This window comes from Pocillopora verrucosa, chromosome 10, assembly GCF_036669915.1.
Source record: "Pocillopora verrucosa isolate sample1 chromosome 10, ASM3666991v2, whole genome shotgun sequence".
In the NCBI taxonomy this organism is placed as follows: Eukaryota; Metazoa; Cnidaria; class Anthozoa; order Scleractinia; family Pocilloporidae; genus Pocillopora; species Pocillopora verrucosa.
The window spans coordinates 21,143,267-21,170,132 of record NC_089321.1 but is presented as its reverse complement, the minus strand read 5'-3'; the positions used below and the strand labels follow the sequence as shown (position 1 = coordinate 21,170,132).

At 37.8% G+C, this 26,866-nt stretch overlaps 2 protein-coding genes across 2 annotated transcripts in view; one reads left to right on the top strand and one right to left on the bottom strand.

Annotated features, from left to right (window-relative positions):
- Positions 1 to 8,461, top strand: part of LOC136284018 (methyltransferase-like protein 27) — a 13,862-nt gene extending 5,401 nt beyond the window's left edge. The window contains exons 2-4 of the mRNA XM_066173727.1: positions 5,621 to 5,775; positions 6,593 to 6,974; positions 7,844 to 8,461. Of these exons, the coding sequence (XP_066029824.1) occupies positions 5,644 to 5,775; positions 6,593 to 6,974; positions 7,844 to 8,025 (696 nt within the window). The 5' untranslated portion in view covers positions 5,621 to 5,643 and the 3' untranslated portion in view covers positions 8,026 to 8,461. The remainder of the gene's footprint in view (positions 1 to 5,620; positions 5,776 to 6,592; positions 6,975 to 7,843) is intronic.
- LOC131785976 (tRNA-queuosine alpha-mannosyltransferase) lies at positions 8,067 to 26,808 on the bottom strand. Its single transcript, XM_066173726.1, is given in 10 exon segments — positions 8,067 to 8,789; positions 9,898 to 9,989; positions 10,181 to 10,251; positions 11,200 to 11,344; positions 12,078 to 12,187; positions 13,330 to 13,408; positions 14,626 to 14,813; positions 24,845 to 24,905; positions 24,908 to 25,011; positions 26,342 to 26,808. Coding segments are annotated over 10 exon segments (1,203 nt in total). The 5' UTR covers positions 26,605 to 26,808; the 3' UTR covers positions 8,067 to 8,699.
- Positions 26,809 to 26,866: the final 58 nt, after the last annotated feature.

Below are 26,866 nucleotides of genomic sequence, written 5' to 3'. Positions count from 1 at the left end.
TGAAAAAGGGTCAATACATGAGACGTGATTGAGGCCAAAAATTTATATGGGACGACTGAATTTTCTAGCGTGATGAGTAAATTTCTGAACATGAGTGAAGAGTGATTTGCCTCCTGAAATATGCGTGACCCGAAAGAAAAAAGGCCTTTTTTCTTTCATTTCATGAAAGCCTCAAAATTTTGAGATTTGAATGTTACCATCCTTAATTAGTGACGCCTTGAATGCTGCTTAAAATATGCGTGACGCGTGAATTTTTCGAAAATGAAACGGAATCAGGACCCCGCTACTCTGCTACACTCATATGAACGATATATGGGTGTTGTCGTTCTTACGTCCGTATCAGTTACTCAAGTTAGGAAACTTCACCTCGATCAATAATTCATGTAGCCTAATGAGATGTTTGCCCAAAAACCAAAATCCACATTACCAGCCTTGCCGAGTCGTGTTTGATAACCTGGGGGGAAAAGAAAAGAATTAGCCAATAAAACTTTGACCTTTTCCTAATGAAGAACTCTTTTTGTATGCACAAGTTAACAGTATTGACACAGCTTTGACGTCTGTCGGTTGAGTACCAAAAATGTGCCAAACTTGAATGAAAATCGTTTGCTCAGTTCGGTAAATAAATTCCTTTTTGCTAGTTCGTGAATTCAATTCTCTTTGTTGTTAAAACAGAATTTTCGGTGGGAAGATCGATGAAATTCTTTGCTACCTTTCCAGACTCCCATTTCCTTCGCCCCGACAAAGTATTTCTTGCTGGCTAAGAGTGAAGAGGTATTCTTTCCTCCTGACTACGAGAAAAGAAGTATCGAAATGCAATCTTAGGTCTGTGGGTAATTGTCATAAATTATAAATTTTCGCCTGCTTTATTTGTCCGCCATGTATGGCTACTAAAGTCTACTAAACAAAAAGACATGACTTGCATAATTCATAACTATTCTTATGAAAGGCTTACCCAACAGCTTTGCTCAATCTTATATTCGCTGATCCTCAGGAGGTGCGGACCAGAAAATCCTTGAGTGTATATTGAGGTAAAAGTCAAATTTAATAGAAATTTTTATCTGACCTTTATTAAGTTGTTCTAATTTCTCTAATCGATAGCCAGTAAATTGTATTTGGATAAAGATATAGTTTTTAGTTCCAAGGTTTTAAGGTAACTACCTCACTTTTTTTTCTTGATTTACCCATCTGGAAAAAAATTTGCTTTGTCCCTGCAAATTCTTGTCTGAAAAACCTTGCTAATGTTCGCTATCTTTTATCATGGTTGTTCCTATTTATTTAATCTTTAATCAGTTTTAAAACTTTTCTCAAGAATTCAATTTATCAAACGATGGTTCTCTACTACAGTTGATGAGATGAGTCTACTACCACAGATCGATGACGTGGCAGACTCTTAATAAGTTCACCACTTCTGAACAGTCTCTTAAATCATGGCCTCTTGAAGTCAAGCATGCTTAGGAATGGGCTCTTTTTGATCTCTCAATCCGATTGCATCGCCATGTACAGGGCCTTAACATTTTGTTCGCAGGACGCTTTGTCCTTTGCTTGCGTTACGCGAGGGGGGGGGGGGGGTTACTGGGTACTGATCCTATTTACTGATCCCGTTACGTTTGTGAAAGGGAAAACTTCAAATCTCAACGTTCCGGGGAAATATTGAAGTTTTCACATTAGGAAAGAAAAAATCACAGGTCGCATTTATTCCAGCAGGCAAAGGAAGTCTCATACCTGTTCATAATTTTACGGAATTCTGTTATCGCTAGGAAAACAAAAAAAGTGTTTAATTTTGCGACATAAAAGGTTATCAGGATAACACTGAACAGCTCCATTAGTTCCACGCTAATCTTATTTGTTCGAGATTTTAGCTAATATCCTTGAAGGGTTCTCCAATGAAAACTGGTCTGGTTGCTCTAATGTTGTGTTAATTTATGTTGACAATGAAAACTCTAGTTAATTGTACTGAGCTGGTTGAAGAGGGGAACAAAGCAGGGATCCTTATCCTGTTTCACGCATAAATTTTCGAAAACTTCAAGCGTCACGAATATAAAAGGGAAATCGTAAAATCTCTCTTCTTGTTTGAAAGGCTGAAAGGGAAATATCGAGGTTTTCCCAAAATGAGAGAAAAATTAATAGGTCAAATTTATTTCAAGAGGCAAATTACGCTTCACGCTGGTTCATCTACTCGATCATGGAATCACGCTCGCTTTTCTTTAAATTTCACACGTCACATATCAATTCATTCTGGCCTTCACACGTCTCGTAGATACCTTTTCCTACCCTTTTGTAAAGCTTCTGGATGAATTCTAAGGCCTTCTTTCTCAAAAAATAATACTAATTAGTCTCTTTTCGGCTGTCAGAGGTGCCGAGAAAAATACCTGAGTTGACCTTTGCTAGCTTCGAACAACATAGTATTAATTTTCGACTCTAATAATTTTACAGCCCGTCTTTATCTTTCCTCTTTGTGTTGGCCCCAAAATTATGTTTTTACATAAAACCATAATTAAAAAAGCCGTATTCAATTTTGCAATGGAAAAGGTTACCGTGGCAATCTATGTGATAGTTTTCTCAGTTTTCCTTCAGCCTGTTGTTTCCTTTCTCTCAATGTGTTGGCCTCTAATATAAATTATTACTTTCTTCTATGCGTTGGCCCCTAATATTACTGAAATCGTACTTTTCAATAAAATTACTGCTAAAAAACCCGTATTTAATTTGTAAAAGGAAAAAGGTTGAAAAAAGAAAAGGTTGTCATGGTAAGCTCTATGATAATTTTCTTTGTTCTAGATTTATATTCTTCAAGAAAAATACAAAATAGCCTCTTCTTGACCCGGGTTTTCTTGCTCTTCTGAGACTATTTTTGCTTAAAGTTTGATTTCTGAGTCTCCTCGTGAAATTTTTTCTTTAATTAATAGTTGCAGTGATTTCTTTGGTTTTGGTTTTTTAACAGTAAATCAAAAAGCACCTTTATTTTGAGTTTTACGTTACGTCCTTTGGCTGTGTATTTATATATCTTCATCCTGTACTACATGAACACAATTCGTGTGAATCCTTTCTAAATAGTCTGTTAAGCCGTTCTGATCATAACTCTCCTCAGCATCGTTAAATAAAGTAAATGAAAAAGATTAATTTAAATTACATTTGTTACAGGCGTATCTAATTTTTAGGATATAAACTAAAACCTAGAATATGGAAAACTATCATATAGATTGTCATGGCAACCTTTTCTATTGCAAAATTAACTACGGCTTTTTTTTATTAGCAATATAGAAAATCAATTAGTTTATAGAACATGACTGATGGGTTCCAATTGAGTTCAATCAGTGCCTAGGCTCAAGTCACCAAATACGAGCGACGGTTTTATTGAAATTCTTTGTCGTCTTTGGTGGCTTTGAGCCTAAGCGCTTATTGAACTCAGTTGGAGCTTATCAGTCATTTTATGTAAACTGATTGATTCACGGTCTTACGTGGCTCTGGTTAATGTAGTCACATCATCTTGATTCGTGTCAAATAGGTTTTTTGCGAGTGCGGATCATAGCTCTAGGCCCTAGGCCTTAGGCCCTTTTAGATCATCTGATCACCTGAACTAGCAAAGCCATGTCCGTCGCCAGCGTTATTGTCATTCTGTCATTTTCCTAGCCGGCGATTGGCTTGATCTTCGGTTTCAAAGAACTGAGTTGGGTTCCTTGTGTATCTATACGAATCAAACATAACGGTCACACACTTGCAGATTCCCGGCCCAGCTTCTCCAGATTCATTATACTCCACTTTTTTCGGAGAAGTGCTATACTTTTTGAAGCTGTTGCTCGTGTCCACGGGAGTCTTGTGGGTAGGTAATTGCTTGGATTTGCGAATAATTGAGTTTGCAATGACTTCTTAACGTAAGTAGGTGCTCGCTGGCAAAATAACCAGGGTTTGGCGAGCGCCTCGAGAGAAAAGTTAGCTTATTTCAGTCGAATTGTGTTGATTTATGGTCACTGAAGTAGATTTCAAATATGTTAAGCGAATAAGCTTAGATTTATCCTTGGGAAAGAGCCGAAGTGTGGTAACTTTTCAATTTCAGTGCTTACTGAAAGAAACCCCGAGATCAATAAAGATCTAGGCTTGAAGTTTCTGGCTCCGGATACATATGAAACTTTTAATGAAATTCACATTATTTGAAAGAACTTCTAATTGCTGGAAGTTCGTGTTGTGAAATCGGTATATTCTGGAAATCGAGTCACTTTTTCTTTCAGCTCAATATAATTTTATAGATAGATTTTGAACCACCTGGCGATAAGCAAAAACAACGGAAAAGTTTAGCTTTAGTTCCACCGGCTTTTTGTTTTTGCTGTTCTTATCCTTGACAAGTAAACGTAAAACCATCTCTAAAGCACAAAAAGGCAATTATTTTCACTCTAAAGCTGTAGTTGAAAGCCTTTTGCAGAAGTTGAAATTCTTTCTGTGCTGTTCGCGCACACGTGGCGCCAAGAAATTTCTTACCATTCTATCTTGGCTCAACGGAATTCTTCAAAGAAAATTTTTCATGTTTTCTTTAAAACCCTAAAATTTCACCGGCGCAGCTGTCCTTATTCAACAAAGTTTACAGTAATTCTTTTAAACTAGTCCGTTCAGTCTGTGCTTGTCGTGTATGATATTTACATTCAGCTGAAGTCACCTGTCAAACTCGTGTCATTATATTTTCAATGCTTCGACGGGGTGATATTCCTTTTAACCAGAACAGCTTTGATATTTACCGTTTGTGGAATTTGAGGAAACAGAAATTTTAGGAAACACAAAGTGGATTATAAAGGAGGTATCAAAACAGCTCCAAGGCAGCAACTTGGGTAATCCTATGTTTTAATTGCGAGTTTTCCAAGCTTTTCGAGTTGCCAGGGTAACTAAAAGCCCTAAAGTTGCCGGAGCTGATTTTCGTGATTATCTTATTTTGCCTATATTTATGGTATGGGGTTTAAACTTCAAGTGTTATATCACTGATAAAAGTCAGAAAAAACGCACTGAGCGCTCTCTATTATCAACTTAGAATTCGTACAAAGGTGAGTCCAACTTTTCCAAGCATCGGAATTTGGGAAGAAAGATCAAACTATTCATAAAAATTGATAAAGATACTATAAATGAAGGCAGGTATCTGAACAATGCACCTCCTTATTACATCCATATCTATATAAAAACAAAAGAGCGAGCATGGTGAAGCGGCCTGACCTGCGAGCCAGTAACACTCTTTCAGCGGTCATTTCTCTGAGGTTTTTTTCGCAGTGATGGCTTTTATGGAACAAGGAACAACATTTCGCCGGGGAGCGCTTTCCTTGTTTCCATCAGCTCTCTAGTTTGAAATGCTGTGGTGTGGGTGTGTTTGTAAGTGTGTAGAATATGGGCGAATAAAGGAAAAATTGTTCAAAACATTCTTTGGGAAGGCTAGTTAAAGTGTGTGTCCCAGTTAAAACTATGACTCGGTACAATCTCCTCTCAACAAAATTGCAGTCCACTTGCGAAGATAATATCTCTGCTTAATTTTTATCTCATCGGAGTCCTCATCCTTGTCTATATTTTAAAGTAAAGTTAAATTCTTTACGTACGGTCTTCGTTTCTATTTATGGCCCATGCTTACACCTAATTTATATGGTAATTGCAGATCACCTGTCCTTAGCTATAATCATGACAACTCCAGGAGAAGCAAGAGGAGGATACGAGAAGTATTTCACTGGCGGACTACACACTTTACATGCATCATCAACGAGGGAAGAAATTGAAGAATGTTATGATAAGTGGGCTGACGCTTATGACAAGGTAGGTATCTAGATGCGGTCGCAAGAGATTGCTGTGAGCGGTAGATTCTTTTACTTCATCAGCGTGGAAGCGGGCTCTCAGTAGCAAACAGCGGCACGAGTAGCGAAGCCCACAACAGGTCTATAAGAAGTCTCGTTATCTTTTCAGAACCCTCGCGCACTCACATTGCTCGTAGGTTCGCAGGCTCCAAACGCATGGCTTTTGCCTCTAGTGTCGTGGCGCCAGTGAAAGCCTAAGCTGCTTCGGCACAAGCGTTTTTTCAACCGTGGGAAATAATGAAGCCTTGCGCACATAAGCCAGCGAGATAGTAAGGTCTGCTAGGGGTCTATAGCACCGGTATTATTAGTACCAGACCGCCCTGGAAACCTCTCCTGTACTCGTCTCAACTCTTCCTCAACTCTTCCTGCGAGGGAAAAACGCGCGACCTGCTGCGCTGATAATGGGGACCTCCTCTCGGGCTCAGTTCGTAGGAAAGAAATTCTACTCTCTCCGCACCTCTACCGCGGAATAGAAATTGCCTCTGGCACTGAAGAGAGGACGCCGTGGGGGAAAACGTCGGTTTTTTTTTCTATTTTCTTATTGGTTTGTCTATTTGTTTGTTTGTTTGTTTCTTTTTTTGAAGATCTTACATTTAACAACGTACGAGGAACGCACTGGCAGTTTATAGGTGATAAAATTGTATTTTCCAAAAAGAAAATAAAGCTAAAACAACAACAGCCTTATGCGCCGCACTCCGAACTTGCTTGCGGCTCTTCGAGGGTTCTGATCTTTCTCTAGTGCTTCCAAGACTTTATAATTGTTATATTTCCCATTTCAGGATCTTGTGTCCGCGGGTTGCGTCAAACATGAACCAATGGTTAGAGTTTTCGACGAAGCAATTAAGATAGCCATGCCAAACAAACCGAAATGCCAAGTCAGAATAATGGACATGGGATCCGGGACTGGACTTCTGGGAGTGGAGCTGAACAAAAGGGGCTACACAAACGTAGACGCCCTAGATGTCACTCAGAAAATGTTGGATGTATCTAGGGAGAAGGGCGTCTACACGAAATTTATATGTGCCCATCTAACGGAGGCGCGGACCCCTGGCATTGAGGATGGTGATTACAATGCCATAATTTCATCTGGAGTGGTTACAGCGGCTTACGGACATATTAAACCACCGGCCTTTTATGAGATGATGAGAGTAATTAGCGATGGTAAGTGTGGTGCTTTCCTTTCCTTTTAGTTCCTCTCTAAGCCATGCTGACTGTGCAAATCAAGTTTTTCTACTAAGAGAGTCTCAATGGAGGTCAACCGAGAACTGTCAGGACCTCCCGCCCTTAGGATTGGCTATTTTTTTCTATACCTCTTACTAAACCGAGTTTGAGTTTTGCACTGTAATTTGCGGACCGAGTTATTCCTGCTTGGATTTATAGCCCAAGCTTGTAACATGCGGGCCACTGATAAGTCGGACGAGGTTTCTTTACTGACTGTACAGACAAAAATAAAGTGGTTAGAAAGGTATTTTTCATATCTTTGAGTTCAAATAGAGGGGGAAGATTTCGATTCAAACAAACTTTTAAATTTAGCGGGCCGTACAGTTAAATACACTCACAAAAATTGACCAATCATAGCGTACGCACCGAGATGTAATAATCAACAACTTTTCACCGAAGTGGTGGTATGTGGTGGATAATTACCGAGCCGTTACGAGGGAAATATCCACCGTATATACTTGAACAGTAAGATTATATAGCACCTAAGGATAATAATAACTCATTTATTCTTGCAACGGTTACCATATTTTCAGGCGCGAGTTGCTCGAAGGTGAACGGCAAAGGATATTCAAAGTTCGAGCAGCCAATCAAAGCGCGCCTTCAACGCCATGCATTGTTGTAGTATATACTAAAAGGCGCTATTGACCAAGCTAGAGATCAAAGCCACGGAATATCTATAGATCCCTTGCTTTTTTAACAGTCCGAGAAGAAGCAAACAACAACAATTACAACAACAACAACAACGAAAACCGATGTTTACTACCTGTGTGTCTTTATTTTTCCAATTTTATTTTATTTGTTTTATAAAGGAGGCGTTATCTATTTCAACGTTCGCACCAAGGAAATTCCTGACTTCAGGCCGAGCATGAAAGAGCTGGAAGATAAGGGCCTGTGGACGCTTATCAAGGAAGAACAAGTACCACATTATAATATTGGAGATCCTGCTCTACCAAAAAGTACCACTGTATTTGCGTTTCAAGTTCACCACTAGGAGTGCCACGCTTTTTTAATACTAGATTTTTCGCAAGGAGGTAGTATACTCGGTACAATAAGACTGTATCGAATAATGAAAACGTAAATGTAAGGGATTTAAGGTCATCGGTTTAAAGTCTGTCAGTGAGTATACAGAGAAATTCTTAATTCACTGTCGAAACATTGCTTTGGTTTTGCTTTACTAAGTTTGTGAGATTTAATTGGCTCTTTAAGGTGTTTTCCTTTCTTCTGATAGGACGTACTTTGGTTTAGGATAATCGATCGAGAAGCGCTTAAGATCAAGCATGAACTGTCATTCTTGTTTTTCTCGCCGTTAGATCGTATTTAAAACTCATAGATGCACTGTAATAAATCGATCCTTGCTATTTATTTCATTAGTTTATTTCATCATAGAAAGTAGAAGCTAAGACAAAATAAAGCATGCTTGCTTCAGAGTTGTAGTAGATCTGTCCTGGTTCGATTGTGCTTCAAAATCTAATTCGGTTCCCAGAAATCAGTTTGCGTTTATGAGAGCATTCATTCGGTAAAGCTATTGCCTTCGACAAGACTTCAGCAACCGGTCGCTATGACGACACGATATAAGTATAGTGACATGCCACCATCTCATTGGACAAGAAGGATCGCCAAGTGTTTGGTGATTCAACGATTCAAGACTGTATCCCAAGATTAGCATCAGTTTTCATTTACATGTTGATCCACTGGTGACAAGAGATCGCAAAAAGAATCCTTTAATTTTCCCCACGTAAATCGTTCACAATCAACCTGCAACATAAATTCCGTGTTAGATATTTCGTTTTTTTACTCCTCTATCACTGTAGGAACACTCGACAATTTTAAACAAAGTATGATCCGGATAATTCACAGGAAGCAGATAAATCGTGTTTGACAGCATCTCCTACGACAATCCCCAAACAATTGCATTCGCTCCTGTTAAAGTCCAATGCGATACTTTATTCATCTGCCACCACAGTGGTCGATAGGCGAACTTTTCCACCTGCTGAGGGCGGTGGAAAGTAAAGCTCCACCAACGTTAAGCCCACAATAACTACTCAATGCGGTTTCGTCTTGCGGAAAGGATGCTAACTAGCTTGCGAACTGGCCCTTATTAATGGCGCTGTAGGACGCGCGTATCTCGGTCCGCGTGAAGACTTAAGACGAGTCACCGAGAGGTTTTTCCGGGATCTGGTACTCATTACCAGTGCAGTACCCCTTGCAGACCTTCCGCTGGCTAACGTTGCTCAAAGGCTTATAATTTATCGCGGGCGCAGAGTCGCTCGTGCCGAAGCACCAAATAAGGGCCTACTCCCTGTCTAGGTTTCAACCAAAGCATGAGGTGATCGTTTGCATAAACGGTCAGTCTTCAAGATCAAGTTGCGCAATGGTATACCAGGGTAATTTACTGTTATAAGTTGATAACGTAAATTGGCCACCGTAAAGAGTTAAAAACTGACGTTTCGAGCGTTAGCCCTTCGTCAGATTCCTCTCAACACTTAAACTTCTTACGGTGGCCAATTTACATCATCAGCTCAGTTGCTAATACAAAATTACCCTATTATACTCTCCCACCGAGGCAGCACCACAGTTTACTTGGCAACCTAGCCTCTATTTTGCGCAGTAGTAGCCGACTTTCGTATTCTCGGAAATTCTGGGCGAATTCTAGTGGAATTACAGTGGTGGCTCATAGTCAATGGAGACGAGCGAAAACGTGGGCGCGTGAGAAATAGCAGGATTGGGATTACAAATTCAAAACAACACGTTTTCCTGAAAACCAAAACCACCGCGTCCACTTGACTTGCCAGTTTCCTTGCATTTAACTTCGTCTACACTTACAGCTCGGCATAGGCTGAGATGCCGTGTCTTAATGACTTACTGTGACTTTGTGAGATCTCACGTGTCTTGGATTTCTACAGAAGTATCGCAGCTTCTTGGATAACTGTTGAGGTGTTGAGTATAAATACTCTGCTGGAAAGGAAAAGAAGACAAATGATCAAAGTCACATAAAATTCGTATTTTGTCCCTCAGCTTTTCACGTAAAACTGATGCTGAATCATAGCTTTAAAAGTCTAACATACAATATTGTACTAGTCAAATGTGGATATACTTTCCAACAATGAGGTGCACGGAATAGATTAATAAACGGCGTATCTACTCACAAGGAAATATTTCAGGATAAACCAACTTGTTTGGACAAAGTGGATAACAACCATATTGCACAGCCTCTAACCTAAAAAGAAAAATTATGATTTTAAAATAATCACCACTACATTTAACTTTGTTAAAAAAAAATCTCGGTATGTAACAGTACTCATCTATCCTGTACACGAATTACACTCAAAAACTTTTATTTCCCGTCCAGTTCAGCAAAGGTTACCATTGTCTCGAACGGTAAGAGGGTCAACTAATGCCACGAATCCCAATTTCATACAGATTCTATCCGTTATAAATTTGCCCGCCTCTACTCCACCCATCTCTGACCATTCGGTATGGAAAACTTGAAACCTTGGAACGCAGATAGAGAGGAGTTTGGAAACAATAGTGTTCAGTATCAGGACGAACCATAACACTGAATGGTGGGCACAATGAAACCTAGAAAAAGCGGAGTCCAGATTACGTGGATACTGGCTCTAATCCCGAATTTTTCCCCGCATTTTTACGGTAAAATGGAACTGTATTCAGCGAACACAAATGTTAGGACGACACGGCAGCCACAATTGACTATATTACTCGCATGAAACCCTATTTAAATTTTTTTCCCAAAGAGTGATGGGCATCTTATTTCTCCCAACAATATCACCCCTGAATCAAACGTTAAGGCCATGAGAATAAAGGTAATGATCGTGAACTCAAGAAGCTCTTGATTGTTGGACAACTTCTCCTCGTAAGTACTGTAGGAAATCTGTAGAGATCAGTAAGGAGAACTTGCACACTGATGATAGGGAGTAAAGAGTTGTTTTTACTTCTACAAAGGGGGGGACATAGAGCAAGCAAAGTAGCTCAGCAACTTGAAAAAAAGCACATGACAATCCCTTTTCAAACCTCCCTGGAGCTTCTCCATATCACGTCAGTGAAAGCCCTGAATCGATTTGGGTTTAACCTTGCTTAAATTACAGTTAGTCCTCAAGAAAAAACAACAACTACAACTACAACAACTATTCAATTCATAGAAACTTACATCGATACACCGAAAAATTCATGCTCTGCAGTGGACACTGCTACATCAGCAGCCTTCAGTATGGAGATATATACCCTGCGAGATTCCTGATAACCCCAGTGAAGAATATGATCATGGATTCGTCTACAAGCTTCCTCAAAAATACCTAGTGTGTTATAATAGGGATGGCATATAAATTATAATAACAAGTTCCAACAAAATGTTTATCCCTTTCTCAAGACAATTCTGAGTGTTTTACGAGTACCCATAGCTTTTAGATTTTTCAGATTTTGATCTTCTGATTTGATTGATCAATAGCTTAAGCTAGGTGGGGCCTAGAATGGATAAAATCTCAAAGACAATCTATAGCACACAGCCTCAAGCCTGAAGTCTCTCAGTCTATGGAAAACAATGTTCAACCAAAGACAGACAGATGAAGGGTTCCTCTTACCTTACCTTCTCACCCTCAAATTGTAGAGGTAATCAACTCACTAACGAGTCATGTCCACTTACAGGGTTTTCATTAGAATATGTAATAGATGCATGATCTGAACTGATTAGTTGGCTGACTTGAATTACTCTAACGTAGCAACAGGCCCTTTCTGGTCCTGGAGGCCCAAGGACAAATTCAAACTTTGAGTTGTGATTTCTAGCATTCCGGGACACGGAGCATTCTGGGACACTAAGCATTCTGGGGGACCAGCATTCTGGGTAACATTTTTTGGCAAAACATTGATGTTAGAAAATGTTGAAAAATACTTATTTTCTGCTTTGAGTAGGTCTGGTCTGATAATGGGAAGGTTTTTGCCATCTACCACCTTCTCACAACGACTGAGTCATACATGTATGTTCACCCACTGATATGGATTGGGTGCAGTGTACTATTGTGACACAAATACCTGGAGCTTCAGAGAATGTTTCTCCTAATACAGAAACCTTGAAATCCAATCCTTGCTCAGCCAACTGATACAGGGTGCGAAAGAACAACTCAGGACCTTTGTCATGTTCCCTAATAACACCAATAAAAACAATAACTAAAACAAACTAAATAAATCCAACTTGTACACTGGCCTTTATAGCTAGTGTTAAGTAGTGTGCTTGGTATAACATTTTTTCAGTACAAGAAGTCAAAATAAATGTACAGTTATACTGGATTACAATATTTGCTTTTTGACCCCTAGGTCCTCTGTATATTATGATTTTGTTATTCCTACCCATGTCTTTGGAACACCAAAAAAGAATCTTGTATGAACTGGTTTGTACAAATTTAACCAATCAGCTACCTTTTAACTAGTTAATAGGGTTATCTAATTCAGATGTAAACTAAGATCCATAGAGACTCTAATACTTTAAGTAGTTTTGTTAATTAAATCTAGCTACCCAAAGTTTGGTACAGTGATACATGTAGGAACACCTAGAAAAAACATCAATGCATACAGCCTATTTGCAGTTTCACTTGCAATGAGAACAAACCCATGCCTTGGCAATTTTGGATCAGTGGGTTAGAATATAGCCACCACAGATATGTAGAGGACACAGTACCTCATGTTTGACTTTTTTTTCTATGTTTTACTATGTACACATTGGTACTTCAAAAGTATTTCTGAGTACTGAACCACTGATTCAACATATTATCTGTCTATATCCCCACAAAATTTTGTAATTTGAAAATTCAGAGTACATGCAGATGAACACTCAATATTTCAGTAATTTTCTTCTATAGGCAATTACATGTACCAATGGCGCAATAGGTCACTGTGATGTAAGGCAAAACCCAAACATGAGAGCTTAAACAGAGGCAGTGAGAGGTCCTATAGGCAGCACTAAACTGCTACTAATGGGCTCTTGTTTAACCCTTCAAACCCAAAGAGTGACTAAAATTTAATTTCTCCTACAATATCACCCCTGAATTAAACATTAAGGTCATGAGAATGAAGGAAATAGTACCCAAAAAAGAAGCTTTTGATCAGTAAACAAACTCTCCTTGTCAGCACCTTAGGAAATGTGTAAAGAACAGTATGGAGAATATGCATTATGATTTTAGGGTCTAAAGGGTTAAAAACCTGAGTTTTAATGAGCAGTAAAATTAATGTTATGACATTCTCTACCTTTAAGGAAAGACCTGGTAAAAATCTATTGACATAAACCTACCATCTGTGAGCCCAAACAATATGCAAAGGTCTTGACACTGTTGAGTCCACTGGCTGATCAAGTTCTTCATCTTTAGCATCTAAAGTTTTGTCCAAAAGAATGCTGGTATGTCATCAAGTATCCATTTGTAGATTCAAGTAAGAGATACAGAGTATTTACATGGTGTGAATTAAATCTTTCATGCCAAGACACAACTAAGAAGTAATTTGTCCCTATAATATCCATACACTGTCCAACAAAAGGTGATGATGTTGAAGACAAAATATCTCCTTGCTTAAAAGTACCTTGTCTAAATAGGGATTGGTAAAGAGAGCTGAAATGACAAGTAAGGTATTGTAGATATCAAGGACAAATGACCTTAACATAATAGAATTAAAGGGGTTTAGAGTCAGTCATGTATATTGTAGTGGGAAAATATGACCTACATGTAATCCTTATGACATTCACTACAACACAAATTTTCAGTTTTATGGGATAGTACATAGGAGGAGTTATTTCAAAGCTAAATGTACACTGAAGAATACAACTTGATGTGTAGAATGCAAAAAAACTAAGAACTGTAAACAGCCACTTACAAGGTACCTCATTATCTATCCAAATCTCATGTTATTTCTCCAAGCAAAATTTTTTATTTAATCCTTTACACCCTAACATCAGTATGCATATTCTCCATACTGTTCTCTACACATTTCCTAAGGTGCTGACAAGGATAATTTGTTTAACAATCAAGAGCTACCTTAAGACCTTGATGTTTGATGTAGGGGTGATACTGTTGGGAGACATCGGATGTTTAAATCGCTTATAGGGGTAAATAATGGTAATAGGACTGAGCGGAGTCCAATATGGTCAGTAATCATACAAGTGATAAACAAAATCTAACTTCTGTGAAGCCTTAGTTGATTCATTTGAATTGGATGAACCAAAGTCCTATTGGCAATAAATCATGACCCTCACAATTTCCAAAAACAACAAAATACATTAAGGACAAATATCTCCAGTAGAAAGAGAATGTCTGGAGTAAAAAATTCCACAGTTTTTTTAAGATAAGTGGCTGCTGCTGTGATTATTGTGATCAATTCTGTGATTGGTACATTTGACTGAAATAACTTAGTATGATTGGCTGCTTCAGCAGTCCTATTACAGGTGTCTGATTACAGCCAAACGTCTTATTACATTGTCCAATTACAACTATACAGAATGATTAGTGAAAAAAATTACACAGCTGATTCACCAATCACATTTTAGGAAATTGCAATGGTTAAGATTAATAGGTTAAAAGCTTCTCATATTGCTCACCTTTGTATTCTGCTGTACCCATTTCAGGTTCCATCAAAGGAAAGTGCACCACCCTGCATTTTGGTCTGATTATTTGGTCTAATTCCTTGGGTCGATTATCTGGCATTAGTTTCAGAAAGCTTTTGATAGATGATAAAAACGATTCCATGTTGAACTGTGAGTTAAATACCACTACATCAGCAACAAGACTGTTGGAGAAAAATCAAGAAATTAATTTAAACCTTAACATCCTACAACAGCATGCATGTTCTCTATACTATTATCCACTCAGTGGATAAGCAGACGTAAATTGGCCGCCACCAAGAGTTTTAAAGCTGACATTTTGAATGTTATAGCCTTTCATCCTTCACTCCGATGAAGGGTGAATCCTCAAAATGTCAGCTTTCATACTCTTTACAGTGGCCAATTTATGCTATCAACTTAGTTGATAATACTTAATTGTCCTGTTATAGTCTCTCACCAACACAGCACCAGACAGTTTCTTTAGAAACTTATCCTCTTTATACTCCATACTGTTCTCCATATATTTCTTAAAAGGTGAGATGAGAAGAATTTGTGTTACAATCAAGAGCATGTTTATTTGGTGATAATTTCCTTTATTATTATGACATTATTGTTTGATTCAGGAGTGATTTGTATTGGAAAATTAGATAGTAGTCACTCTTAGGGGTCAAACAGTCAACAGAATAAGTAAAAAACAAACAAAAACAATCATGCAAACAGAAATAAAAATTCATGTACAAGTAACAAAAAAAGTTAAAATATTGATGACTTGCTAGAGAGAGCAAGTTAAAATAAGTAATAGCAATAATTATTATAATAGTAAAGGTAAAAATAATGACAACAACAAGAAGAAGATGGAAAAAACAAACACACAATGAATGTAAACATGTCTTGATGATAATAGACACCTTCGTGCATTTCTACATATTGATTACCTCATTTGAAACAGTCCCAAAGAGGATGAAACAAACACTAATACAAACATTGAAAATTTACTACAATAAAATATGGTTGCTTATGTACAGCAGTATCAAGATTACAACTTTCAGACAACATGGATCAGTAGCACGCTTGTCACGTACAAATTGAAAAATCACGGATTTGCTTGAACTTTTAAGAATTTCTCGGCGCACAATGATCAGATCTGCTTGAGACTTTTCACAATTGTTACACATGTGTTAAAGATGGTTATGGACTAAACAGAGGTAGAATAAAGGATCTCTGAAAATATTGAATCGGAGCCGAATAGTAAAGTTAGCGACAAAAACATGGCGTCACGCGTAACATGCGTCGGCTTCACTATTCACTGTTTTCCTGTTTTTGCCCACTGAAGCCTCGTTTATAACCGTAAGACTTAAGAGATAATGAAAATAATTTCTTTTTAAGCAAAGTGGCAACCAAAATCCTGAAAAATTGAGCTAAATCTTTCTTAAAATCAACGAAAGTGTTCACCACTTGATGCGTCACGCTTTAAAGCCTAGGAGAGACAGATAATTTTAAATTCATTTTGCAGGTCATAATTCCTGAGTTACAGAACAATTTAACCTCAAAATGCAATGCTCATTAGTTGGTTTTCAATTTCTTTTCGTTTTTTGGTGTTTTTGTTGAAACTTTGTCGAGATATGAATTTTGTTCTGCGTCCGAAACAGTTGGCGAGCGATGTGATCTGCCGCGCGATAGTACCAGTAAATGAATTTCTTGAGCATGTCAACTTTGACATAAATAAAATGCTCAAATGACAAGCTAAATTTTGGTACCAAACTCGATCGAATCCGTTAAAAGCCGACGAAAATATTAGCATTTAAGTTCATCAGAAACATTAGGTCTACAATTTTGATCCTCAGGAACATACGCGATCGAATTTATAGCAAAAACAAGCGCGACGCGTTTGTCATTTTGACGGCTTCCTTTACTTCCAAATCATTCCAAAGTCTACTTAATCAATAAGGACTGTTTCAGATTTCCTTATTGAGAATTATAATAAAGTTCGGATATAACGCACGCTATCATTGGTTGAAAGAGCGTGCTCCATGAGAGCTGAGCTAAAGCTGTCACGCCATCTGCCAAATTGTACCATGTTCAACCTTTTCCGGGACTTCTTTTTAGCTTTATTCCGATAATTGAAAGTGAAATTTCGGAACAAGCGAGCCGGCAAGTAGTAGAAAAGTCAAATAAAGGTTTGTAAACATACCAGGCGCCGTAATTTACGTTATTAAGACGTGACCAGATACGAAAATCCTCAAAGGAAAAACAAAATAGACATTCCGAGTTTTAAAGATTGATTCACGCTCAGTTAGATTGCAAGCTTACGTACGGAAATAAAAATCAAACACAGCTAACATTCATATAGTATATAAAGTTCAGTGTTCAAAAACAAAACAGAACAGAACAAAACAAAAATGATGAAAAATATAACCAAACTGGCATAACTGTGAAAATTCATTCTAATCATGACAGTGTCTAAGCGAATATGATCATGCTGAAGTCCATCGCGGCTCGCTCATCATGGCGATCTCCGGTCATCACAGTAAAGCAAGCCTCAGAAACTACATCGGCCGCCCTTCGAGTGAAAAAATAAGAGCTTGTTCTGATATCCTTTCCGATGCGTTGAGTGGAAAGTCACATCTGTCACTGCAGCCGAGTTTTGCCGCGCTGTCATCCCGAGCGATCTTCATGTTTCGGTGAATTCGGCTGTCGTTCATTCAAAAAACACTCGCCTTGAACAGTTTGTTTTCTACCTTGTCATGTGAAAAAACTCGCGTGTTTTTATGAGCCATAATTCGGCTGAAGTTCACTGAACATTTCACTTCAAGATTCTGTATTAGAGACTTAAAAACTTCAGGCAAAAGTGTTAAATTCGACCTGCCGAACTATTTTAGTTTGTTAACTATCGCAGAAGGTGAACTTTGATGGTTTTTTAACTTTGATGGTTTGACACTTTTGACAGCTTTAGTCTTGTACAGCCAATCAGATTATTTGAACTATTCTAACAGGGATTATGATTGGTTTATTGTAGCGTGCTTTATGAGAGTTTACAATAGAGTTTATAATAAAGCTCGAATATAACACGTACTGTCATTGGTTGAAAGAGCGTGCTCTATGAGAGTATAGAGCATAGAACTGAGCTAAAGCTGTCACGCCAAATCGTACTATGTCCGACCTTTTCCGGGACTTCTTTCTAGCTTTTCTTTCGTTAATAAAAGTGAAATTTCGGAACAAGCGAGCAAAGGTTTGCAAAAATGCCAGACGCAGTAATTTACGTTACTGTAACGTGAGCAGAGACAAAAATCCTCAAAGATAAAACAAGATAGACAGTCCGAGTTTTTTTTAACGGTTTTCACGCTCAGTTAGATTGCGAGTTTACGTACGGTAATAAAAATCAAACACAGCTAACACTTATATAGTATATTAAGTTTCGATTTAAAATAGAAAAAACAGGAATTATGAAAAATATAACCTGGCATAACTGTTAAAATTCATACTAATCATGACGGTGTCAGAGCGACTTAAAGTCTATCGCGGCTAGCTAATCATGGCGATGATGGCTAATGACACTACTTTAGGAGGATTTTAATCATAAACCGATAATACTCCCACCGAACAGAAGCCAAAAAAAAAACTCGAAATTAAAGACAAAGTAGTAGATATGGCTGCATGGTCAGTATTTTCAGGCTTTTTCTTACTTAACTATTTGGAGCGGCGATTAACGTAAGGGAGGTAGTACGCGCACTCAAAAGCGAAAAAATTAAACTGCGGACTGGATTCCCTCTAAAGGTTCGTACCTAAGAAAAGAAATGTACAGGCAAGTTAATTTTTTCGGTCAGCAGATCATAAGGACGCGTATCTTTGAGTGTCACACAGTATCGAGAGTTTTACGAGTGAAGTTTTGAGGCTTGTGTTAGAAGTTTTTATCAACATGAACAAAATTATCTGCGTACGGACCACTGTGGAAACACAATAGTTTCAATTATTCAACCTTGCAATTGTGATAACAATGTTTTTACCAAATTCAAACTACACATTCTAAATATACCTGGTCGATAAGATTTCTGGCAGGACATTTTTATTTTGTATTCTGTTTCAATACTCTATCATGTGAAATCAGTTACATTTAACTAATTTTAATTGTGTCACCTTTTCATAATTTCAGTATTTGTAAAAGGAAGGAACATCCAATTGAAAAAGGACGTGTTGAGGCTTCAAACTCAACTTAAAAAGTGTCAAAAAAATCTGACGTCTACTGAAAAAAAGGAAAAACAAGTCAGACACAAGCTAAGGGGGACAAGATCTGCTTCCTCAAAACTAAAACAGAAATTACAGGGCAACAGTGAAATGGCCAAAAAGGGGTATTCCCTTGTGGAGACATTTGCTCATGGTCACAATGGACACAACCAAAGGACCTTGATGTTTATGGCTTGTGTCAGACACATGCAACATGCATCTTTGTTATCATATCAAAAGACACCTGTAGCATTACATCTGATTTTCAATATTTTGTTTAATTGTAGCCCCCCAACAAACTTCATTGTCTCCCCAACTACACTTTCTGACTGGAATGTTCTCTTAGGTGAAGCCGACAAACTAATTTTACGCAAGCGCTTTTCAAATTCCAAGTATGATTTTCATCTCTGGAGTGATGACTCCCACAAAGGAGGAGAGGAGGAGGAGAGGAGAGGCACGTAGTGGGTGTTCACACCTGGTGTCCCCTAGGGAGCAAGTCACGAGCTTATGTCCTTGCAAACAGCCTAACAGCAAGCGGGTCTGGAAAACACCAGTATGATGTAGATTACCACGTTGTAAAAAATGAATATGATATTACCAATGTTTCAGGGTTGGTTGGGGACAATGCCTCTACCCAAAAGGGAAAAGTAAACGGTCTTTTAGCTAACAATGCCAGAATTTTTGGAAAAGAGATGTTTTTTGTAGGATGCTACCCACATGTACTAAACATTATGCTGAGAAGAATGAGCCAGGCTGGGTTTGGGGCCAAGGGTGACATGAGCAACCCCCATGTTTTACAATTACTCTATAAAATATCTTGGCTCCATCATGAGCGTCCAAGCCAATATAAAGTTATGTATGTTTCTCTTGGTATTCTAAGTAAAGAGCCACCCCTTCAACAGACACTCATAGACACAAGGTGGACATATTATTATGAAACTCTCCAGTGGTATCTTAAGTATGGAAAAGCTTGTTTACAGCTCGCTGAGTGTCTCCTTGAAAGATTGCCAAAATCAGATAGCCACCAGACTATTTGGCAAGATGTCATTAAGCTGAGTTCCAGTCCTATGATTCAAGTTGAAATCAAGTTTTTGTTTGAATTCCTTGATAAGTTTATAATCCCATCTCTGAATACATCCCAAGCTAGTGATGCAGAACTTGGATTCTCCAGTGGTTACCTAGCAAGGTTATGGCAAGCAACTGTTCTGAAGCACCATGAAACTTTAAGCAAAATGTTGATGTCTCCTGCAGAATATTTTCCTTTAACATCACAACAGGTGAAGATGTCATTGATGGACCCAGCAGCTATCAACCATTTTCACAAACAAGTGCAGAGGCCAATGTTACAAGAAGCAATTAAAGTAATCAAAGATCATGGAGCAGAGTGGTTAACTTTTCCCAAGTTGTTTAGAATGGGAGCTGATCAGAGATACCAAAGTCCTTTCTGGCATTCAGTTTTAAAGCTTCTTGAAATTTCAGTCAGATCTGAAAATCAACAAGAAAAGTCAGTGAACAATCTCTTTCATGTACATGGACAGAACATTCTAACATTGGTGTCTAAGGATAGAGTTGGATTGATTAAATGGGCCACTCTTTGGAAATTGATGGAACCACAATTGCTCAGTGAGATCAAAGAAATTGCTTCATCACCACACAGCTCACTCATAAGTAAAGAAGCCACTCCAAACCTGTTTGAGAGAAGAAATCTAACTCTTTATGGAAAGATAAACATAGTTAAAACACTTGGGATATCTAAGTTAATTTACTCAGCCTCCGTGCTCCCTGTTCCAGATCACTATATCCAAGAAATAAATAAGCTAACTTTCAACTTTATTTGGGCAGGAAAACCCCCTAAAATAAAAAGAAACACCATAATTGGAGAAAAGAAAGATGGCGGTTTGAAAATGTGCGATTTCCACATCATGGAAAAAGCATTCAAAATAGCGTGGGTCAACAGAATTCAAGATGACTCACAAGCCTCCTGGAAAATTATTCCTAACCAGCTCTTACACAAACATGGTGGTCTTGCTTTTCTAACAAAATGCAACTTTACACCAAGCACACTAGACCTCGATGATAAGCTTCATGCATTTTACAAAAAAGTGTTAGATTATTGGTGCGAGTTTAAAATCTCAACGGGCATCGATTCCAAAATAAATCCTAAAAACGAAATAATGTGGAATAACAGAAAAATTCTTATAGGAAAAAAACCTGTCTTTTACCAAACTTGGTATGACGCCGGTATTACTAAGATAAGCGACATTTTAAACCAAAATCAGAAATTTTTGAAGTGGCATGAATTTGTCACAAAATTTAATTTAAATGTGCCTTTTACCACATACTATGGCTTGGTCAACGCAATCCCTATTCCAAACGTCACACACGCGAACACTACTGTAAACAGCCTAAGAACCAGTTCTATTTACTCTTCTCTTTTAAACACCGTCTTTGTTCCTCCCACTGCCGAAACCAAAATTCTACGCCACGGATTTACAAAAACTACCATCAAGAACGTTTATCTTATGCCATTTAAAGTAACAAACGAAGTTAAAATAATAATGTTTCAGTATAAAGTGATTCATAACGTGCTTCCAACTCGCGCCACTCTTTACCGAGACGGCATTTCAGAGAGCCCCTTATGCAACCTATGCAATACAGAAAAACAAACGTTGCATCACCTATTAATAAACTGCACACTAATACTCGACTTCTGGATTCTGTTTCAAGACTGGTGGAACCAAAAAACAAATGAAACAATAGCGTTAACCACAAGTCATATACTCTATGGCCGGCATCATAGGACAAAGCATTAGCAAGTCCTAAATTTTTGCCTATTGTTAGCCAAATATCACATTTTCTGCACAAGCCTTTGCGGAGACATCTTAGATTTTCAAATCTTCCTACTGTTCATCGCGGGAAAACTTGAAATCCTAAAAGAGATCGCGACCGCAAAAAAAGAACTTCCGAAATTTTATAGTTTTACTTTAATTTTTCATACTACTGTTGTTTTTAGGTTAGACTTATACTTAACTTCACTTTTGAGACCTGTATGTTTACTTGTGATTGTCTTTTAATTGAAAAGAACTTTGTAAACACGCCAACCGTAAATTAAATTAATGTTAATAGTATTGTAATACATGTATCGTAATGTAGTGTATGCATAATTTGTGTAAGTATAAGTATCAGTAGTGTTAGTAGCAAGTACAATGTAAGTGTAATTAATGCTGTAAGTAGTGTAAGTGATCGTCTTGTAAATAAAATTGTTTAAAAAAAAAAAAAACCTGTTTGAGTTCTATGCCGAGCACATTTTCAGTCTTCCAGTTAACAATGTTCTTGCTGAAAGACAGTTCAACCTTTCTCAACTGTATCTTAATGATAACATGTCAGAGTTATCAAAACAGGCCTCAATCACATATGTTGAAAATATTCTGCATAGTGGAAAAACCAACACCAGGACCACAGAAGCAGCACGTGAAGTTCACGAAGAAAGAATGAAAGAATATACCCAAATGCTCACCACAGACGTTTTGCAAGAGGCAAGAAATAACCTAAACAAGATTAGAGAAAACTGCACATATGGGCCACTTACTGCAAAGGATGTTTACCCTAAAGCTTGGGTAGAAAAGAAAGAAAACAATAACTTACCAGAAACAATTCAGTCACTAAAAGCAGATGGTCGCAAACTAAAACTTCAATGGAAGGCTTCTGCCAAGGGAACATCTGCACTGGAGGGACAGAGGTCATTCAACCCAACAGTAATTGAGGGAGTTACCTGTACACCTGATGGACAGGTTCCAAGACTCATGCAGCTAGTGGCACTAAAGGTGTGGAACTATGGGGAGGAGCTACCAATTCATGATCTACCAAGAGAATGCCAGTTGTGTCTACAAAATCTTCCAAATGTCTTCCAGCCTCCAACTACTCATCTTTCCACATCCCACATGTCTGAACATGTTACACTGTTGCCTGCACATGAAGAATAGAGTAGTCATGAGGGGTGGCTCAGTAATTTTTAAATGTTTTAGATTTGTACATATAAGAATTGATTTCACCGACCACACTGCATGAAATAAATATATCTCAGCATGTATGCATTTTTACACACAGAGACGCATCTAATAATTGATTAATGTTTCAACACAACATGTTAGAATTAACCTGGTAAAAGCACATTGTATATGCCATGTTAGTAAAGTGAACATAGCTTAATATCTTAGTATATGTACATGTAGCATGTTAGCTTTTTGGTTTACAATATTGCAACTGGTTTTACAGGGTAAAAGTGAAGTGCATGGTGCCAACGTTGAGACATGCATGTACAATCATGTTGTATTGGATCTTGAATTAAATGAATTGAATATTACATTCAAAATGAACAGTAGGTATACGAAGCTGTAATGTATCTGATTTTAAATTGTTATGTATGACTGTTACTAAGCTTTGTAGAATATTGAACAAACACTGAATTGCTGTCACTAAATTTCAGCAGTTTAAGAACATAATAAATGTAATATTTAACTACATGTAGATTATATCATTATACTGTTGCACATGTATAATTTAACATATCACTAACAGTATGTAACTTTTAATGTGATAAGAACATGACTTATGTATAAGTGTTCTTGTTCAATAAGCATAATATTTTGCACAGGAAGTGCAAATCAAAGTGATGCAGCCAATGTTATGTTGCACATAGTTAGTGTACAATAATTAACAGTAATAAATTAGAGTGGAACACTGGATCTGTTAAAAATGTGCCAAGTTTATTATCCTGTCTTTCCTTATTCTGTGTAAAAGATAAGTAATACCATTCTGACCCTTAATTAATCCTCTCTCCCCTTTAAACGTTTTTCTTCTACTATTAAACATATCTACATCAATGGAATTTTTCTCACATATACCTGAACTGGTCATTACAAGTTGCCTGTCAGGCAACTTGTAATGACCAGTTCAACAACCAAACTTTACCTGGACCTATACTAATTATTGAATATGCAGTGTGGTCGAAAAAGAATCAGTGTATTGATCAATCCTCTACATTCAAAGTGCCCAAAAGAAATGAGCATTAATTTGACAATCGATACCAGTCAAACATCATCTCCATAAGTAAGTACCAACGAGTACCCGAGAAGTGATTGATAAATTGTTCTTGGTTCCCGTTGACGATTAAACCGGAGTTCACTCTCGATCTGGAGTGGGCGATATTGAAAGTAGGCTAATTGACCCTTTGTCACCAACACACCCCAAGATAGGGGTCAAGATAACTTAATTTATATTCTTACCTCGTGCATTGTGCGCTTGCTGTACTTTCAAGCTGCTCTGAGTACATTACATCAGTCGATATATTTCACTCCTCCATGGTATCTTGAGCGCGCGTCAAAAAAAAGTGAATAACTTTCAAACGAACAACGATGGACTCCAAAACTCAGTTTGCCTTGAAAACATGATGCCCACTCCTACACTTGTCCGTTTCGAAATTTGAAATAATAAACACCACGCGCAATGAACGACAAAACAGTACAAAAAATTCGAATTTCTACCACTTAGTCGATGAAAAGAAAAAAAATAAAAGGGTAGAATCTTCAAATTCGTCGCAGTCTTCCCAGTTAATGTGTTAAACTACCTGAGACTTCGTGTTTTGACAAGATATTCGACGGTAAAGTTTTAAGAGCGTTAAGGAGAGAAGTAAACACAGGAGAGGGCCTGTTCTGTGCATGTCTGAAATTTTCCTTAGCTCACGTGCATACGCTGTTCCGTGAGGCCTAACTACACTCAATCCCCTTAAGTCCAGCCACAGTAAAACTGCCTTGATGTACATGTCCTAGAGTCAATTGGGAGTTCTTATCTTAGGCCAGAATCTAGAAGGTGTATATCACAGCACATAGGCTTCTACTGCTCATGTCTTCTGCTGTCACTGCATAAATAATATGAAATTTTTAAATTCATTTAATTCATTTAAGTTTCTATTGGTAATTGTTTTCATTGTTCTCACCATGACAAAATCTGATTATATCCATACTGAAAGTCCCTTTCCTGTTGCTTCCTGACTGGTAAATAAGCTGATTCTCATGGAAGTAAAGAACTTTCTTTAACTGAGTAAGATCTGGTCTCAGTGCCATTAGTTCTGCTAAATTCAAGACAGAGCTGGCAAACAACACCCTCAAAAAGAAACAAAATACAACAAAAATAAGAATAAAAAAAAAACCAACTCAAAACTCTTTGGGCAATTTAAGGACAATGTACAGTATGCATTATCAACTGTGGGAGTAATCTAGGGAGTTTTGGTAATTTTTTCCATAAGCAGCTGTGGATGGTATAAAGGGCATCTGTGCTTGAGCATACTTGTCCATTACATCCAATCTGAACTGATTCATCTACAGTAGTTGACAAATCAGCTCACTGGAAGTGCAATCATTGGTTTACATGCTGGAAGTCAAGGGGCATGATCAATATGAGAAAATGAGTAGCATGAGAAAATGAGTAGCATGAGAAAATGAAAACACGAACCTTCCTTGTTCTTAAACTGTGATAGAGCTGGAAGTCCATTGGCTGAAGGTTACAGACAAGACAGATGAATCTTCCTTGTTCTTAAGGCGTTAGAAGGGGGTAAGATATTTTGAGGAATGGACATTATTCACACAAGTGGATTTGAATTGCCTACATTTAGGTCCATCTGTCTCACTGGATGTTGATTTGCAGAGGAACACATTTCACTCTAATGCATTAAATGAGGGTATTAAATTTTGACAAATCAATGCAATTTACATGGGTTGACCCAACTCATCATTAGCTAGGTTGATTCACAGAAGAACACAATAAACACTCATATGCAATGTTAACAAATCAACATGATACATACATAAATATATATATATATATATAAAGAGTAATTTGACTTACGTAAGACAGTGCTCAATACATAGGAGTAGAGCGATGTATATATTGTGGGAGGAAAAAGACAAATGAACTACCAGTTCATCCCTACAGACCTGTTTCATGGTTGCCCGCTCATCAAGGGATCTAATTAAATCCCTTGATGAGTGGGCAACCACGAAACAGGTCTGTAGGGATGAACTGGTAGTTTATTTGTCTTTTTCCTCCCACAATTTATTTATATATATGTATATATATATATATATATATATATATATATACATATATATATATATATGTATATGTATATGTATGTGTATATATATATATATATATACACATATTATATATATGCAGCATGTCCCCATACATCAGTTAGTGACAGATTGGTTGTCTGTGCATGAAAGTTCAATTTTATGTGCTGAACAGTTGCAGAAGGCCTTATAGACGGTTTTTCCTGCATACGTTATTCAGCTCTGTCTCTGCGCAAGTATAATTTTCGACATTCTTGACCAGCTGACGCGTCTTAAAAAACACTAATATGGATCCCTGGAATTGTGTGGGTTTGTGCAGAAATCTCTTCAAAATTTTTTAGTAAGACTTAAAACTTACTCACTTGTACGTGCTGTTGCAAGCAGCCGGTATATTCTGGTAAAAATAAAGTGCACTAGTTCTCATTCTCCAATGCCATTTCTTCGCAGGTAAAGAGTACAACTTGCAGCCTGGTACTTCTTTAATGAGCAAATCAACTAATTGTTTGTGCGATCCACCATAGAACGGCTCGATAAGGAGGACTATTCCCTGGTGGACATCACAGTTTTCTGTGTTATCATTGCCAGACGAATCCGACGGTTTACCATCGTACGACGACAGCTCCATCAGGCAAGCTATATGGAAGGTTCTAATTGTCAGGGGAGATCAACGGCTTAGGGAGCCATCAGGACGTTGCGGACGGAAAAGGCCATCACACTTCCCTTGTTTTTAACAATGACATGATTCAATGTCTGTTTTCTTTTCCTTTTCCAACTTCTCTACCAGCTAATGCTACTCACCCTCATCTTCATCGCCTCGTCCGCCATCTTGATTATTTAGCATGTAAAACGCATGTCCAACTAGGGAGAAAATTTTAAAATTGCAGGCT